General features: G+C 47.8%; 2 protein-coding genes across 4 annotated transcripts in view; one reads left to right on the top strand and one right to left on the bottom strand.

Annotated features, from left to right (window-relative positions):
* TIMM10 (translocase of inner mitochondrial membrane 10) overlaps positions 1 to 18,155 on the bottom strand; it is a 159,778-nt gene that overhangs the window by 62,577 nt on the left and 79,046 nt on the right. The window lies entirely within an intron of this gene.
* SMTNL1 (smoothelin like 1) overlaps positions 4,419 to 18,155 on the top strand; it is a 236,646-nt gene continuing 222,909 nt past the window's right edge. The window contains exon 1 of one of the 2 annotated variants that reach the window (XM_073686125.1): positions 4,419 to 5,124. In XM_073686125.1, coding sequence (XP_073542226.1) covers positions 4,586 to 5,124 — 539 coding nt within the window. In that variant the 5' untranslated portion in view covers positions 4,419 to 4,585. The remainder of the gene's footprint in view (positions 5,125 to 18,155) is intronic. The other variant, XM_073686124.1, reaches the window with a different exon arrangement.

Raw genomic sequence — 18,155 nt, 5'->3', positions numbered from 1 at the left:
CTGCAAATTATCACCCCCTCATTGCCCCCTCTTCAAAATTTCAAAATATCCCCCCCGACACTGCCCCTCTGCAAAATATTCTCCACACACACTGTGCCTCTGTAAAATATCCCAAGCACACTGCCCCTCCAAGTACCCCCCTACAACCACCTCTCGCAAAACTATGCTCCCTTTCAAAATGATCAACTCCATTATGTGCCCTCACAGTAACACCCTCCCCACCTCATCACAATGAGAAGGCATTAATGGAGCACTTATGATTTGCTGCACCATCTCTTCTTTGCGGTGCTTTGGTGCTGGCAGCAAAGTGATGACGTCAGTAGCATGCTGACCCAGGGGCGGAACTACCGCCCGTGCAGCCGGTTCATTGAACGGGGGCCCCGAGGGAGAGGGGGCCCCTCCAGCCTCCAGCAGGGCCGCCATCAGGGCATGTCTGCCCTGACTCCAGTGTGGGGCCCAGCCGGTAGGGGCCCCCTTGGAGCCCCGTTGGGGGGCCCCTCTTGTGAGTCTCTCTCCTCATGGGGCCCCCGGCCCCATGCTAAGCGCCGGGTCCGGGACATCTCAGCGGCAGCGCCTTCATGATTCCCCTGATTTCCGGTCATGTGACGGCGCCGTCACATGGCCGGAAGTCAGGAGAACCTAGTGTCAGCGATTTGGACGAGAGCCAGGATTCTGCAGGGATCGCATGGGGGTAAGTATAACAAGTTTTGTTTTTTTCAAAATACAATTTACTAGGAGTGGGGGGAATGGGAGGTGTGTGTGTGTGTGTGCGTGTGAGATAAGAGATGCACATGGGGGGGGGAGATGATAAAAGATGCACATGGGGTGGGGGGAGATGATAAAAGATGCACATGGGGTGGGGGGGATGAGAGAGGTGCACATGTGGGGGGAGGGGGATGAGAGAGGTGCACATGTGGGGGGAGGGGGATGAGAGAGGTGCACGTGGGGGGGGGATGATAAAAGATGCACATGGGGTGGGGGGGATGAGAGAGGTGCACATGTGGGGGGGTAAGAGATGCACATGGGGGGGAGATAAGAGTTGCACATGGGGGGGAGATAAGAGATGCACATGGGGGGGAGATAAGAGATGCACATGGGGGAGGGGGATAAGAGATGCACATGGGGGAGGGGGATAAGAGATGCACATGGGGGGGAGATAAGAGATGCACATGGGGGGGATGAGAGAGGTGCACATGTGGGGGAGGGGGATGAGAGATGTGCACATGTGGGGGGGATGAGAGATGCACATGGGGGGGATGAGAGATGCACATGGGGGGGATGAGAGATGCACATGGGGGGGATGAGAGAGGGGCACATGTGGGGGAGGGGGATGAGAGAGGGGCACATGTGGGGGAGGGGGATGAGAGAGGGGCACATGTGGGGGAGGGGGATGAGAGAGGGGCACATGTGGGGGAAGGGGATGAGAGATGTGCACATGGGGGGGTGGTGAGAGCTGCACATGGGGGGGATGAGAGAGGGGCACATGTGGGGGAGGGGGATGAGAGAGGGGCACATGTGGGGGAGGGGGATGAGAGATGTGCACATGGGGGGGTGGTGAGAGCTGCTCATGGGGGGGTGAGAGCTGCACATGGGGGAATTGGGAGAAAATGAGCTGCACATGGGTGAATTAGGAGTAGGGGGATAATGAGCTGCACATAATGAATGTGGGGTGGGGGAGAGTAAATTATAAATGACGATGGGGTGGGGAGAGCACGGACATGATATAATGAATTGGGGCACGGGATGCATGTAAATAATGAATGCGGGGAGCAGGAAGTATAGAGTAGAGGTTCTAATTAAATTATATATTAAGTGCCTATTTACAGTTAATGGGGGCACCGTGGTGGATTACAATTTATATTTGGAATGGTAGGTTGCATAATAACTAACCATATATTGATGGTGGATGCACGTCTGTATTCAGCTGCGTAATGTAGAAGTTGGGGAATGTGCTCTAGATAACTGTGTTATTTTATGCAGAGATGAGTCCTGGCTGGAAGACGTGATGGCGGTCTGTGCTGGATGAAGGAGAAAAGCGTAGCTGAAGGACTTCACCTAGAGACGTCACCAGTGAGTCAGTGCATTACATGTACACTTACACTATATACTATGTACCGGGCTCCTGTGTATAATGTCACTGGTGATCACTGTATTACCTGTACACTATATACAGAGCTCCTGTGTATAATGTCACTGGTGATCACTGTATTACCTGTACACTGACACTATATACAGAGCTCCTGTGTATAATGTCACTGGTGATCACTGTATTACCTGTACACTGACAATATATTCAGAGCTCCTGTGTATAATGTCACTGGTGATCCCTGTATTACCTGTACACTATATACAGAGCTCCTGTGTATAATGTCACTGGTGATCCCTGTATTACCTGTACACTATATACAGAGCTCCTGTGTATAATGTCACTGGTGATCACTGTATTACCTGTACACTGACACTATATACAGAGCTCCTGTGTATAATGTCACTGGTGATCACTAGATTACCTGGACACTTACATTATACATACCATGTATAGAGCTCCCGTGTATAATGACACTTATGGTAATATTAGTAATGTGGTGGTAATATTAGTAATGTGGTGGTAATATGTGGTCTGGTCATGGTGTGGCAGTTTTTCTCCCTTCTGTGTGGTATTATTCGGTCACTATGTTGTGGTAATATGTGGTCTGGTGATGGTGTGGCGGTATTCCCTGTATGTGGTATTATTGGTCATTTTAAAAAAAAATGTATATGACACATTCCCTTAAAGAAAACTAAATAAAAATATATCTAAAAAGAGAATTGGATATTTTAAGAAAATTTTAATAGGTTAGAGTAGGGCCCGGCCAGAAGAGTCTACCTTATCGTGGTGGCAGCTTTAAAAATCTTTTGGCCAAAACAAAAGCTGTTGGCTATGTATGTGGCACCGTCACATGGCCGAACGTCAGGAGAGCCTGGTGGCAGCGACGTGGACGAGCGCCAGGATTCTGCAGGGATCGCATGGGGGTAAGTATAACAAGTTTTATTTTTCTTAAATACAATTAATTAACTAGGAGTGGGGGGGATGAGAGATGCACATGGGGGGGGTGAGAGATGCACATGGGGGGGATGAGAGATGCACATGGGGGGGGATGAGAGATGCACATGGGGGGGATGAGAGATGCACATGGGGGGGTGAGAGATGCACATGGGGGGGATGAGAGATGCACATGGGGGGGATGAGAGATGCACATGGGGGGATGAGAGATGCACATGGGGGGGATGAGAGATGCACATGGGGGGGATGAGAGATGCACATGGGGGGGTGAGAGATGCACATGGGGGGGTGAGAGATGCACATGGGGGGGTGAGAGATGCACATGGGGGGGTGAGAGATGCACATGGGGGGTGAGAGATGCACGGGGGGGGATGAGAGATGAACGGGGGGGGATGAGAGATGCATCGGGGGGGTGAGCTGCACATGGGGGGGATGAGAGCTGCACATGGGGGGGTTATGTTTACATAACTTTGTAGCCTTATGAAGCGCAGGGGGGGGGGCCCCCAAAAATTTCTTGCACAGGGGCCCACTACAGTCTGTGTCCGCCCCTGTGCTGACCTCATCACGCTGCCGCAAGTCGGGGCCGGAACTGACAAGCACTGCATTGCTTTTGTTCCAGCGCCACAGTGTTTAAATGTATTTGTGTCAAAAGACGCACACACATTTAAATATAAGAATTCCCGGTGCATCCCGGACAGCTCAGCGGGCTGTACAACACCTTTCAGCAGGCCACATGTGGCGGGCCGTATCTTCTCAGACCTGATTTACAGTAAGCAACACACAAGGCACTAATTATATATCTCATGGATATCTATCTACCTATCCCATATCTATCTATTTATCTATCATCTATTTACATCATTTCCAACTATTTAGTTCTATCTTTGCACATCTTTAAAACCTAAACATCAGTCATTTCTATTCTGTATTCCATTCCGGTATGTGCCACACTTTGTCTACGTGATGGTTCACATGGGCGCACGGTCTGTATGAAATCACTGAGATGTACGTAGCCCCATAGATTATAATGGGTGTGCATGTCTGCAATACGTGTGAAAACAGATGCCACACGTACCGGAAACACGGTCGTGTGAAGGGGGCCTAAAAAAGTAAATTTTCTCTGAAATTCTGCAGCTCTTGAGAATGAAGTACTCGTATTTGCAGTAAGGGAGCCAGTCCGTGATTAAGGTTTCCTTTAAGACAATTGTATAATGCCTATTTTTATATGCTCACATCACTGGCTATCATCTTCTACTTGTGACATATAGAAACACACAGTTTTGTTTCTGCATTATTTATGGTTACCTCAAGAGAACAGTGACAAGTAGCATAGTGCAGAACTGTTTTTAGCTTTCCAAGGTGACAGCTGGCAGGGTGAGGGGTTGGCTAAGGAAGAAGTATAAAGCTGGCTAATCCTGAATAAAAATAGATACCCTACCCACCATGCCCGGTGATAAGTAGAGGGGAAATTGCTCAGAAGAGAAGTCAATTTTCTGATAGAAGCTGTATTATCACTTTTTGTAAAAGAAATATTACATAGAGATGGCAGATGAAGAACCCCCTGTTCTAGCAGAGAAAGAAGAAGCAGGTGCAAGTCAAAATGTTTCAAAGGCTACAGATGAGAGTGTGATTAACACAATTGAAGAAGGGTTACAAGAAAGTGATACAATGCCTGAGAAAACTGAAGATAAAACTAATGAAGATCCGGCACAAGATAATGTACTGGATGGGCTGCACCAAAGAGATGAACAGACAGTACCAACACAACCAGAAGCACAACAATCAGGAAAAGTTAGAGTAGAGACTGCAGAAAAGGGAGATGCATTAACATCACATGAAGATGGAACTGAAGATTCAGCAGTGTTAGATGGTGAAGAATCCGGAGCTAGTAAAGAAAGTTCCTCAGCCCTAGAGGAAAGTGCAGACTTGTCTGGTCTCAAAGAAAGAAAATGTGAAGACATAGTCAGTAGCCAGGAAATACCAGCTGCCACTGATGTGGATGGTAGATGTAAGGATGACTTGGCTCAACCTACTGCCAAAGACAATTCAGAAGAAGCAGACATCAGCAAGCCTGCAGCCAGGTAATTGTCAAGGCAATGTTTCTTTCTAAATTAATTACAGGTAATGAAGAAACATGTGACGTGCAGAAAATCTTACTTTTGCTCTTCCAGCTTCTTTTTCTTTTAGGCCATGGCCCCACTATCAGTATTCAGTCAGTATTTTTTCTCAGGAGTGGGAGACAAAACCAGGTGAAGAACAATCAGAGAAAAGGTATAATAGAAACCAGTCACCAATTCTGCATTTATCACCCACTCCTGGTTTTGGCTCCCACTCCTGAGAAAAAATACTGACCGAATACTGACCAAATACTGATAGTGGGGCCGTGGCCTTTGTCTTAGATCTGCAAGACAGCTTTATTGTAGGCACAATCAGACCCCTTTTTAGGAATGCAGTAACCCCATCATATATGAATGTAAAATGTTGTAATGTTCCAGGTAAATAGAATCCCAGTTTAGGATAGGTTCACAAGAAAACACAGATAAATCACAGCGCCACATAGCAAACCTTACTGTGAGCCTACATCCACTGAAAGCCCTAACAACAAATTTATAAAAGATCTTTATACAGTTTGCAGCCCCGGCTTTCAAATATACCAGGACTCTGGTAAAGAGGACCTGTCACCAGGTCAAAAGTGGTCAGCTTTTGCTCTTATTTTACCTCTGCTGCTCTCCTGAGTATTATGGTTTTTGTATTTTTTTTTAATTGGCCATACGGTTCAAGAGATATGGGGCGTGGCTCACAAGATTCTCTGGGAATATGTATTTAGACTGTTCTGCATAATTATCCTGTGAGATACACCCCCTTGACAAAAAAACATAAAAACTAACACCAAAGGAAAAGGCCCCTATGTCTGGAACCGTATGGCAGATTTAAAAAAAAAAAGCAAAAAACAGAATGCTCAGAGGAGTTGTGTAAATAATAAAAGCCATTTTTGATGTGGTGACATGTAACTCTTTAATAATAATTGAATGGTATACTACTCTTGTAATGTGCAACAGATTAACCAAGAGGATGCCCTTCATAATATACATGGCTTAGGGTTGGATTTCTTGTTGTGCATCACTAAAAAGTAAACAATTGAAGCAATCTCTAAAAGGAAATCTGTCAGCAGGTTTTTGCTATGTAATCTAAGAGCACCTGTCATGGTATCATCACTGACTGTGGCCTATGGACGCTGTGAGTGGCAACTCAGCCGCCCTATGAAATCTGAAATGTGCTGAACTGTGGGTTTTGTGAGTGACAGTCCCGTCAACCAATCTGATACTGGGGCGTGCTGAGCTTTCAGCATTTATATTGACAGCCCTGCTGCTCAATCTGGTCTAGTCTGCGAGCGTTTCCCCAGATGCCTCCCGCCTTCAAATGATATATTAAATATTTAGCTGGCTTGCTGTGAGCAGCAGATTGTCAGCTGTAGCTTTTCTTTAGTTAAGTGTCTATGTGTTTGCTCTGTGTCTGGCTTCTGACTTTGTTGATGGCCTAGGATCTGTTGTGACAATTCTTGTGGATTATCCCTTCTGCTTTTGACGCTTTCTCACTTCAGGTATCTGACCCCGAACTTGGCCTCTGACAGTCCGTTTGTTGTACTCCTTCGTTTTGATGTACCCTCTTGTTATTTGACCCCGGACTGTCACCTGACCACGTCTTTGTCTTACCCCCCGTACTATGATCCCTCCTGATATCTGACCTCGGACCTCCTGACTACCCTGTCTCACGATTTGCCTGTGAGTAGTGAATCAGCGTCACAATACCATAATGTAGGACCATAGACCCTGATTACATAGATGTGTTACATATTGCGCTGTGTTTTGCTGTTTCAATAAATTCAGTTTTTTATTAGCAGGAGATTATCATTACAGGACAACTGGACCCATGCCTCCTAGTCAAAACCCCGCACCACTGATACTATATAGTGTACACAGAAAGCTGTGGTGTGGGCGGGATTATGCAACAACTGAGCTCAGCTAGATTTGCAGCAGAGAAAACTCTGACTCTATCATAATTGCTGCATTCAGTAAATTAAGTGACACATCACTGGAATCAGTGTCTATGTCCCTATCTCATGCTGCTGTCATATTACATAGCGAAAACATGCTGACAGATTTCCTTTAATAAACAAGTTATCACTTACTCCCTAATGCTCCAGCTCCTGGTATTGGCTAACATCCTGAAGTTATTTCATGCGTACAGCACATAAGCTAAGCAGTAATATAGACTGCAGTGATGCCGATAGCACAAGATTATTGATCCCAGTAACTGGCTGCAGCATGTATGTGTTGTAGACATGACATCGCTGCTGTATCCATGTTGACAAAGACTGACATTGAGCAGTGATGAGTTTCCATGTGAGCGGCAAATGATAAGTAATGATTAGTGATGAGCGAGCACTAAAATGCTCGGGTACTCGTTGCTCGGGTCGAGCAAATTGGAATACTCGGGTGCTCGACCAATGTAAGTCTATGGGAAACTCGAGCATTTTTCAGGCGGCTCCCCCCGGCGGTCTGCAAAGGGCCTAAAAATTGCCCAAATTGATGGAACAGTGCTCAAATAACATGGGGACAGCATGGGGAAGACCCCTGGAAGCATTTCTGATTCCCAGGTCACTGCTGTCAACAACGTTGTCAGAGTATTACGCCACTTTTACGGACTCACAATAAAACATACAAAAACGAAACCAAAATGGATTTTCCTGGGAAATATATTAAGGAACATCCTTTCCAGGGTAATGACTTGTATATAAGGCAAAATAAATAACCAAAACAAAAAATACTCCTCCACAACTTGGGCTATGTTCACACATAGCGTTTTTTTGATGCATTTTTTTCACTTTTACATTGCTTTCAATCATGACAAATGCATTCACTGGGAAATGTCATTTTAACATTTTTCAACCTTATCTGGCCATGTGGTGTGTGACACATCATCAGACACATGCATACAGTGCTGAAAAGACATGGGAACAGCATGGGGAAGAACTCTGGAAGCATTTCTGACTCCCAGGTCACTGCCTAAAAGTGTGCCCATCATAAGTGATCCTTGGCACATGCGAAGATGCCCCCCGCCATACACCTGTCGTTGCAGACTTGCAACAATCAACAATCGTCCGCGTCCTTGTCCCAGTGCAGTGTTCAGTTGTCCCTACCCCATTCCTTGGAATGCAAGCGCAAGTATGCAGCCAGCCACCCACCCACCCACAGGCTGCAATACTATACTGCCAAATTTTTGACAGCTGCTTGCACTTGAAATGTGGCCTTTTAGGCTCGTGGAGGCGGAAACTTTTCATAACCTCATGCCGGCAGCGGCCGGGTGTCCATACTTGGTCCCTACCGCCACTATTTCTCCCGGTATCGTCTCCGCCTTCCACAAGCACGGGTCCCACAACATTACCCGTGCCCTCCCCAGTGCACTTACTGGGAAGGACCGCCTAACCACAAACACGTGGCAGGTGAATGTGGCCAGGGACGGTACGGAGCCAGTCCACAGCTTTTTTTGCTGAGAGTTGTATTTAGCTCGGTGAAGGGACTGGCATAGAGGGAAACTGTATCTACCCTGGGTGTCATTTCTCCCAGGAAGTCCTCTAATGCAGCTTGTTGCAGAAGCAATGGCAGCCCGTCCAACATCAACCCGCACTTGTCGGTGGTGCTTTGACACACAAACATCTTTCTTTGCGCATTTAATTTCATGAATACAGAGTTGGACAATGGCCTGATCTGCAATGCGGTTTAAGAAATAACATGCATAAGCATGTCCGATCCACATTAAAAAAGCAGCCATAGAGTGTGCGGGAACCTTCCCACACACGTTTCTTAGCCAGGGCTCCTTCTCGGCAGGGTTGGACGGGCCCACCAGAGAACCAGAGACTCCTCCGGTGGGCCCTGGCTTCTCCTTCAGGAGAGTTCATAGTACCGAAGTGAGGCCATGATGATGATAGAGGCCACCATCTGCTTAGTTTTCTGTTACTTGGAATGCAAGCGCAAGAATGCAGCCAGCCACCCACCCACAGGCCGCAACACTAAACTGCCAGATTTCTGGGCAGCTGCTTGCACTTGAAATATGGCCTTTTAGGCTCGTGGAGGCGGAAGTTTTTCACAACCTCATGCCGGCGGCGGCCGGGTGTCCATAATCAGTCCCCAGCCGTGACTGTTTCTCCCGGTGTCGTCTCCGCCCTCCACAAGCACGGGTCCCACAACATTACTCATGCCCTCCCCAGTGCACTTACTGGGAAGAACCGCCTAACCACAAACACATGGACAGGTGAATGTGGCCAGGGACGGTACGGAGCCAGTCCACAGCTTTTTTGCTGAGTTGTATTTCACCACAGCCATATTCTTTAGCTTGGTGAAAGGACTTGGGAAACCATATTTACCCTGCTGTCATTTCTCTCAGGAAGTCCACTAAAGCTGCTTTCACTTGAAATGTGGCCTTTTAGGCTCGTGGAAGGGGAAGCTTTTCACAGCCTCATGCCGGTGGTGGCCGGGTATCCATGCTCGGTCCCCAGCAGCCATGATTTTTCCCGGTATCGTCTCCACCTTCCACAAGCACGGGTCCCACAACATTACCCGTGCCCTCCTACCCACAAACACGTGGACAGGTGAATATGGCCAGGGACGGTACGGAGCCAGTGCACAGCTTTTTTTGATGAGAGTTGTATTTAGCTCGGTGAAAGGACTAGCATAGAGGGAAACCATATCTACTCTGAGTGTCATTTCACTGTCACCAGGTTCCACCCATTGTCACACACGACCATGCCTGGCTGTATGTTCAGCAGTGAGAGGCACAGATCAGGCTGCTGTGTTACAGCTTTCAACAACTCTGCAGTGCTGGGCAGTTTGTTATCTTCAGCACAGCCTGTTGCCACTTGGCTAAGGCAGTGCTGCAGTGCTGTCAGCTTGCGACTGATGTGGTCATTTCGGAGATGGAGGAGGAGATGCAGGAGCTGAACAACGTGATTACATTGAGGTTAAATTGGTGACGCTGTTTTTTATACCAAAGAAAGATCATATTGTTTTGTTTTTTTTACGTTATTTTTTAAGACAAATGCATTTACCGGGAAATGTCATTTTAACATTTTACAACCTTATCTGGCAATGTGGTGTGTGACACATCATCAGACACATCCTGTTTTAGTTATGATGGAGGGACTCTGAAAGTCATAAAGCCTATTTTTATAGGGCCATCAGACGGCCCTCACTATTCTTAAAAGGCCAGCAGTCGGCCCTCGCTATTGTTAAAGAGCCATCAGCCGGCTATGCTTTGTTGTTCCCATTATTAACAAGTGGGTCTCCTATATTGTTATTGCGTATCCAGCAAAAATTGCTGCCAAAAATTTGGATGCAACCCAATACCCCTTTGAAGAGACATAGAGGAGGGTCTCAGTAAAAAAAATGTTCCCATTATAAAGGAGCGGGTCTCCTATAGTGGTAATGCCCATGCTGTGACTGCAAGGGCTGCCAAAATTTGGGAAAAACCCCACTAAGAATTTAAAGACACATAGAGCAGAGCCACAGTAACGACAAATTCCCATTAGAAAGGAGAGAGTCTGCTATACAGTTATAGGGTATGCAGTGAGTCCAACGGCTGACCAATTTTAGGAAAAACCCCACTAAGAATTTAAAGACACACAGAGCAGGGCCACAGTAACAAGTATGACATGTTCCCATTAGAAAGGAGAGGGTCTGCTATACAGTTATAGGGTATGCAGTGAGTCCAACGGCTGAACAATTTTAAGAAAAGACACACTAAAAATTTAAAGACGCATAGAGCAGGGCCACAGTAACGACAAATTCCTATTAGAAAGGAGAGAGTCTGCTATACAGTTATAGGGTATGCAGTGAGTCCAACGGCTGACCAATTTTAGGAAAAACCCCACTAAAACTTTAAAGACACATAGAGCAGGGCCACAGTAACGACAAATTCCCATAAGAAAGGAGAGAGTCTGCTATACAGTTATAGGGTATGCAGTGAGTCCAAAGGCTGACCAATTTTAGGAAAAACACCACTAAGAATTTAAAGACACACAGAGCAGGGCCACAGTAACAAGTATGACATGTTCGCATTAGAAAGGAGAGGGTCTGCTATACAGTTATAGGGTATGCAGTGAGTCCAACGGCTGAACAATTTTAGGAAAAGCCCCACTAAGAATTTAAAGACACATAGAGCAGGGCCACAGTAACGACAAATTCCCATTAGAAAGGAGAGGGTCTGCTATACAGTTATAGGGTATGCAGTGAGTCCAACGGCTGAACAATTTTAGGAAAAGCCCCAACAAGAATTTCAAGACACATAGAGCAGTGCCACAGTAACGACAAATTCCCATTAGAAAGGAGAGAGTCTGCTCTACAGTTATAGGGTATGCAGTGAGTCCAACGGCTGACCAATTTTAGGAAAAACCCCACTAAGAATTTCAAGACACATAGAGCAGGGCCACAGTAACGACAAATTCCCATTAGAAAGGAGAGAGTCTCCCATAGTGTTGGCCTATGCAGTGAATGCAAGGGCTGCCAAAAATTTGGAGGCACTTCAATGCCCCTTGGAAGAGACGTGGAGGAGGACCTCATAAAAAAATGTTCCCATTAGAAAGGAGCGGGCTTCCTATACTTGAAATGCCCATGCACTAAATGTATGGGCTGACAAACATTTACCACTGGGGGGTATACATGAACATACTGTATAAAATTATTTTTTTACGGGAATCATAAACACCCTTTAAAAAAATTATGTGGGTGTTGCATCACGGACCACGGTCACCCTGGTGATATGGTGGTGGAGGATGAGGAGATGGAGGAGGACAAGAGCAAATAGCCAAAATCAGGAAGCTTATACCCATGTGTGGGTGTGAAAAGGTGCATGGGAATACACCTCCCAAGAAAAGACACTGGATTTGAGTTTATGTTACGCTGCTATCCTTCGGTGGTGTTCAGAAGTCTGCCCCAATCCAGCCCTTATTAATTTTTATAAGAGTCAGCCTGTCAGCATTTTCAATTGACAGGCGGATGCGCTTATCAGTTATAATTCCACCAGCGGCACTAAAACCCCGCTCTGATAACATGCTGGTGGCAGGGCAGGCCAGGACCTCCAAGGCAGAGAGAGCCAGTTCATTCCACGTATTCAGCTTGGATACCCAATAATTATAAGGCACAGAGGATCCATGGAGGACGTTGGTACGGTCGGCAAGGTACTCCCTCAGCATCTTCCAAAACTTTGCACTCCTTGTGAGAGTACCCCGCGCCTCAGGACCTGTGCGATGGGAGGGTCTGAGAAAACTCTCCCAGAACTTTGACAGTGTTCCTCTGCCTCTGCTGGATTGGAGTTGTGTCTCTCTCGCCTGTAGTCCTTGGTTGTCCAACGAAATGTGCCCTCTGCTGCCAGGGTTTTCAGATGGGAATTTTTTTAATAGTTCCGCAACAAGGGCCTTCTGGTACAGCCCCATTTTTGTAGACCTGTCCACCTCAGGAATAAGAGATATAAAGGTCTCCTTGAGCGTGGGTCTAGATGTTTCACCAGCCAGTAATGACTGTCACCCAAAATTTTGAGAACGCGAAGGTCATGGAAAAGGCAGCGTAACATAAACTCAGCCTTGCGTGCCAGACTATTAACAGGCATGACTTCCGTGTCCTCACCAAGAGGATGACTGACCATGCTCTCCTCCTCCTCCTCCTCTCTGTCCTCTGGCCATCCACGCTGAACAGACGGTATGACAGCTGTGCAGGTAGTAACTTCTATAGTGTGTGAAACTAGCTCCTGTCCTTCCTCCTCCTTCTCCTCTTCCTCATTGTTACCCAATCCATGTTGGGATGAGATGAGGCTTGGCTGTGTGTAATCACCCTGTATGGTTGTCATGGGTGTGTCGCCACGAAGATCGTCGCGACTACACAGCCTGACTTCTCGGTCAGGGAAGTTTTTTGCAAGTGGTGCATAACGTAAATCTTCAAGTGGGGGCGATACATAAAGAACTGTTGTCTTGTTACGTGTTGGAGGGTCTTCCCACTCCTATTGTGTTGGGCCTTCCTTGGTTAACTAAGCATAATCCGGTTATTAATTGGCAATCCAGGGAGATAAGCCAATGGAGTGAATTCTGTAATAAAAACTGCATGAATACGGTCATCGGTGCTGTCACTCCTAGGGTCTTACCTCCATTTCTGGCGGACTTTGAGGATGTATTCTCGGAGAAAGGGTGTCAGGAACTACCTCCTCATCGCGTGTATGACTGTTCTGTAAAATTGCTCCCTGGGGCCAAGTTACCTAAATCTAGGTTGTATAACCTATCTGGTCCGGAGAGGCAGGCCATGAAGGATTATATTTCTGAGAGTCTGGCTAAGGGGCATATTAGACCTTCATCTTCCCCGGTGGCCGCGGGGTTCTTCTTTGTGAAGAAGAAAGATGGAGGCCTACGCCCTTGCCTGGATTTCCGTGAACTTAATCGGATTACGGTCCGAGATCCGTATCCACTCCCACTTATCCTCGATCTCTTTAATCAGATCGTGGGCGCCAAATGGTTCTCTAAGTTGGATCTCAGGGGGGCGTACAATCTGATTAGGATAAAGGAGGGGGATGAGTGGAAGACGGCGTTTAACACTCCGGAGGGGCATTATGAGAACCTTGTCATGCCATTCGGTCTGACTAACGCCCCGGCGGTGTTCCAACACTTTGTTAATGACATTTTTCGCCGCCTGGTGGGTCGGTTTGTGGTCATATATCTGGATGACATCTTAATTTACTCGCCTGATCTTGTGTCTCATCAGGAGCATGTTAGGCAGGTGTTACAGATCTTGCGGGATAATAAACTGTACGCCAAATGGGAGAAGTGTGTGTTCGCCGTACAGGAACTCCAGTTTTTAGGTTTCCTGGTGTCAGCGTCCGGTTTTCGTATGGACCCAGGGAAAGTGCGGGCAGTTCTTGAGTGGGATCTACAAGAGAATCTTAAGGCATTACAACGTTTCCTGGGGTTTGCTAATTATTACCGGAAATTCATTCGTAATTTCTCATCCATGGTTAAACCTCTCACAGACATGACAAAAAAGGGGACGGATTTTTCTAGGTGGTCTGACAAGGCTTGTCAAGCTTTCTCCTCCTTGAAAAAATGTTTTGCCTCAGCACCCATACTTATTCAACCTGATGCGTCACAGCCGTTCATTGTAGAGGTAGACGCTTCTGAGGTAGGGGTGGGAGCAGTTTTGTCACAAGGTTCGTCCCCTGGTAAGTAGCGTCCGTGCGCTTTATTCTCCAAAAAATTGTCGTCCGCTGAGAGGAATTACGATGTCGGCAATAGGGAACTCTTGGCTATTAAGTTAGCTTTTGAGGAGTGGCGCCATTTTTTGGAGGGGGCAGTCCATCCGGTCACCGTCATCACTGATCACAAGAACCTGCTTTATCTGGAGTCCGCAAAACGTCTGAATCCCAGACAAGCCAGGTGGTCGTTGTTTTTTACCAGGTTTAATTTTGTCGTTACATATCGTCCTGTGTCAAAAAATGTGAAGGCGGATGCCTTATCTCGTAGTTTCCCTGGGGCCGGGAATACGGATGATCCGGTTCCTATCCTTCAAGAGGGGGTGGTGGTGTCGGCAGTATGCTCTGAGCTTGAGGAGGAGGTATTGGAGGCTCAGTGGGACGCCCCTGTTGGACCTCCAGGGAGACTGTTTGTTCCAGATCAGCTACGACAAAAGGTGATCGAGGCACACCATAACTCAGCTTTGGCAGGACACCCAGGGAGTAAAGCAACTGTGGATCTCCTCGCGTTGGTTTTGGTGGCCTAACTTACATAAGGAGGTGGTAACTTTTGTTGCGTCCTGTGGGGTTTGTGCGCGCTCTAAGACCCCACATACCCGTCCGTCTAGGGCCCTCTTACCTTTGAAGATCCCGGAGCGTCCTTGGACTCATCTGTCTATGGACTTTATTACGGACCTCCCGCCGTCCTCGGGTAAAACGGTCATACTCGTTGTAGTAGACAGGTTCAGCAAGATGGCACATTTTATCGCTCTTCCTGCTCTTCCTAATGCTAAAACTCTTGCGCAGGTGTTCTTTGGCGAGATTGTGAGGCTTCACGGGGTACACTCCGATGTGGTGTCGGATCGGGGGTCTCAGTTTGTGTCCAAATTCTGGAAGGCTTTTTGTACTCGGCGGGGGATGCATTTATCGTTCTCATCGGCTTTTCATCCTCAGACCAATGGTCAGACGGAACGTCTGAACCAGAGTTTGGAGACATATCTCCGGTGTTTTGTGTCAGAGAACCAGGAGGACTGGGCTTCTTTCTTACCTCTGGCGGAGTTTGCTCTTAATAATAGGCGGAGCGAATCCACTGGTAAGTCCCCGTTTTTTGGGGCATATGGTTTTCACCCCCAGTTTTGTACTTTCAGTAGAGGGGGCTCTTCTGGGGTTCCTGTGGAGGAACGATTTTCGTCATCACTCGCTTCAGTATGGAGAGGGGTACTGAATAATCTGAGTACTATGGAGAACCGATACAAACGTATGGCTGATAGGAGGAGAGTGTCTGGTCCGGACCTAAGTGTGAACGATCGGGTATGGTTGTCTACCAAGAATATTAAACTCAAGGTTCCCTCCTGGAAACTGGGTCCCAGGTTCATCGGGCCGTACAGGATCAGTTCTATAATTAATCCGGTGGCATTCCGTCTTGACCTCCCCCCTACGTTTAAAATTCATAACGTGTTCCACAGATCTTTGCTTAAGAGGTATGTGGCGCCAATGATACCGTCACCTTTACCTCCTCCTCCAGTGGTGGTCAATGGAAATTTGGAGTTTCAGGTATCGAAAGTCATCGATTCACGTTTTAGTCGCCGGTCCCTTCAGTACCTGGTTCATTGGAAAGGGTATGGTCCTGAGGAGAGAATGTGGGTTCCTGCGTCAGATATTAACGCAGACCGGTTAATTCGGGCCTTCCACACGACTCACCCGGATAAACCTGGCCCTGAGGGTCCGGAGGCCCCTCGTAGAAGGGGGGGTACTGTCATGGGTGTGTCGCCACGAAGATCGTCGCGACTACACAGCCTGACTTCTCGCAGCTGAGTTTTTGGTGCTTTGTGTTTTTTGGTTGTGAGGGAGTTAATTCTCTCTCTCTGTGCTTGACGAGGCTCAGCCTCGCCCAGCTGCAGTTAATGCTGCAGTATTGGGATTCCTTCAAATACCTGCTGGTCTGATAGGGAAGGTGTCGGTGAAAGCATTTCTTGCAGACCTTCAGAGTGGATCGTTGTTTGGTGGAGTTCGGAGCGAGGAGTATGCGGTGTGGTTTGTTCCCTTCCTCCCTTAATCATTTATCTCCTAACCTGTTGTTGTTCCCTCTGTAATTGTGGTGTTAGTTTTTGTATGCAAGGTGGTTTTTGGTTTTCCCCTTGTACTGTCTCGTTTGTCTAGTACTGTGTTTTGGGCATTTTCTATCCTGTTCCCCATTGTTGTTATCGGGGTCCTTCTCAGGACTAGATTACTTAGGTTCAGGGATATTCAGGAGTTTAGGGTTACGCTGGCGGCCTGGACCTCTGTACCATTAACAGTACCTCCAGGTTGAGGGATTAGTCAGGGCCCCCGTCTAGGGTCAGCTCAGGCCCCTGACCCCCCTGTACCCTGAGACAGCGTGACAATGGTTCCTTGCTCCATTTCATTGTGCTCCACCTGCAATGCATCCTCTTTGATTGTGAGCAGAGAGTGTTTCAGAAGAAAGAGAAGCGGGATGGTGACGCTAATTATGGCGTCATCGCCGCTCACCATCTTGGTGGAGTCCTCAAAGTTTTGGAGGATGGTACATATGTCTGACATCCATATCCACTCCTGTGGTCTTATGTGTGGAGTCTGAACTGAATACCAACGGCCTTGTTGATGCTGGTACTCAACAACTGCCCTCTTCTACTCACAAATCCTTCCCAACATCTGCAGTTTAGAGTTCCAACGTGTGGGGACATCATACAACAGTCTGTGAGCCGGAAGCTGCAAACGCTGCTGAAACACGGCAAGGGCGGCGGAAGCTGTAGCTGACTTTCTAAAATGGGCACACAGGCGGCGTACTTTAAAAAGCAGATCTGGCAGCTCCGGGTAGGATTTGAAAAACCGCTGAACCACAAGGTTAAGCACATGGGCCAGGCATGGTACGTGTGGGAGCTCACCTCGCCTCAGAGCCGCCACCAGGTTCCGGCCATTGTCACACACGACCATGCTTGGCTGTAGGTTCAGCAATGTGAGCCACAGATCTGCCTGCTCTTTCAGAGCTGTCCGCAACTCTTCAGCGTTGTGCGGTTTGTCACCTGAGCATATTAGTTTCAGAACAGCCTGTTGCTGCTTGGCCAAGGCAGTGCTGCAGTGCTTCCAGCTTGTGACTGATGTGGTCACTTCAGAGATGGAGGCTGAAGAGGAGGAAGAGGCTGAGGAGGATGAGGTGCAGGAACTGTAGACCGTGGGGGCAAACCTGATTGACCTAGGGCCCGCAATCCTTGGCGTCGGGAGGACGTGTTCCATCCCAAGGTCCGACTGGGTCCCGGCTTCCACTATGCTATCCCAGTGTGCCGTCAGCGAGATGTACCGTCCCTGCCCACAAGCACTTGTCCACGTGTCCGTGGTTAGGTGGACTTTCCCGGTAACTGAGTTGTTGAGGGCACAGCTAGTGTTTTGGGACACTTGCTTGTGTAATGCAGGGGCGGCACACTGTGAGAAATAGTGGTGGCTGGGGACCGAGTACCATCAGGTTGCGGAATGCTTCCGTCTCCACGAGCCTGAAAGGCAACATTTCGAGCGCAAGCAGTCATGAAATATGAGAATTTAGTAGTGTGGGTTGTGGGGCGTTGGCTTGCGTTCCAAGGACTGGGGTATGGACAACTGAACGCTGCGATGGGACAAGGACATGGATGTGCTTCCTGATGCTGCTACTTGAGAGTGCACAACGATAGGTGCAGGGCAAGATGCATCTTCGCATGCACCATGGACAGGGGATTGGCTTGCGTGCACAACAGCGGAAGAAGCAATGGTGCCACCTGCAGACACTGTTCCTGGACCGTGGGGTTCGGCCCACAAAGTCGGGTGCTTTTCTGCCATGTGCCTGATCATGCTGGTGGTGGTC

The sequence above is a fragment of the Phyllobates terribilis genome, unplaced genomic scaffold, assembly GCF_046119375.1.
Source record: "Phyllobates terribilis strain yellow unplaced genomic scaffold, ASM4611937v1 Scaffold_5__5_contigs__length_657084704, whole genome shotgun sequence".
NCBI classification, from domain to species: domain Eukaryota; kingdom Metazoa; phylum Chordata; class Amphibia; order Anura; family Dendrobatidae; genus Phyllobates; species Phyllobates terribilis.
Note: the sequence above shows the minus strand (reverse complement) of the source record. Positions and strands in the feature narration are given on the sequence as shown.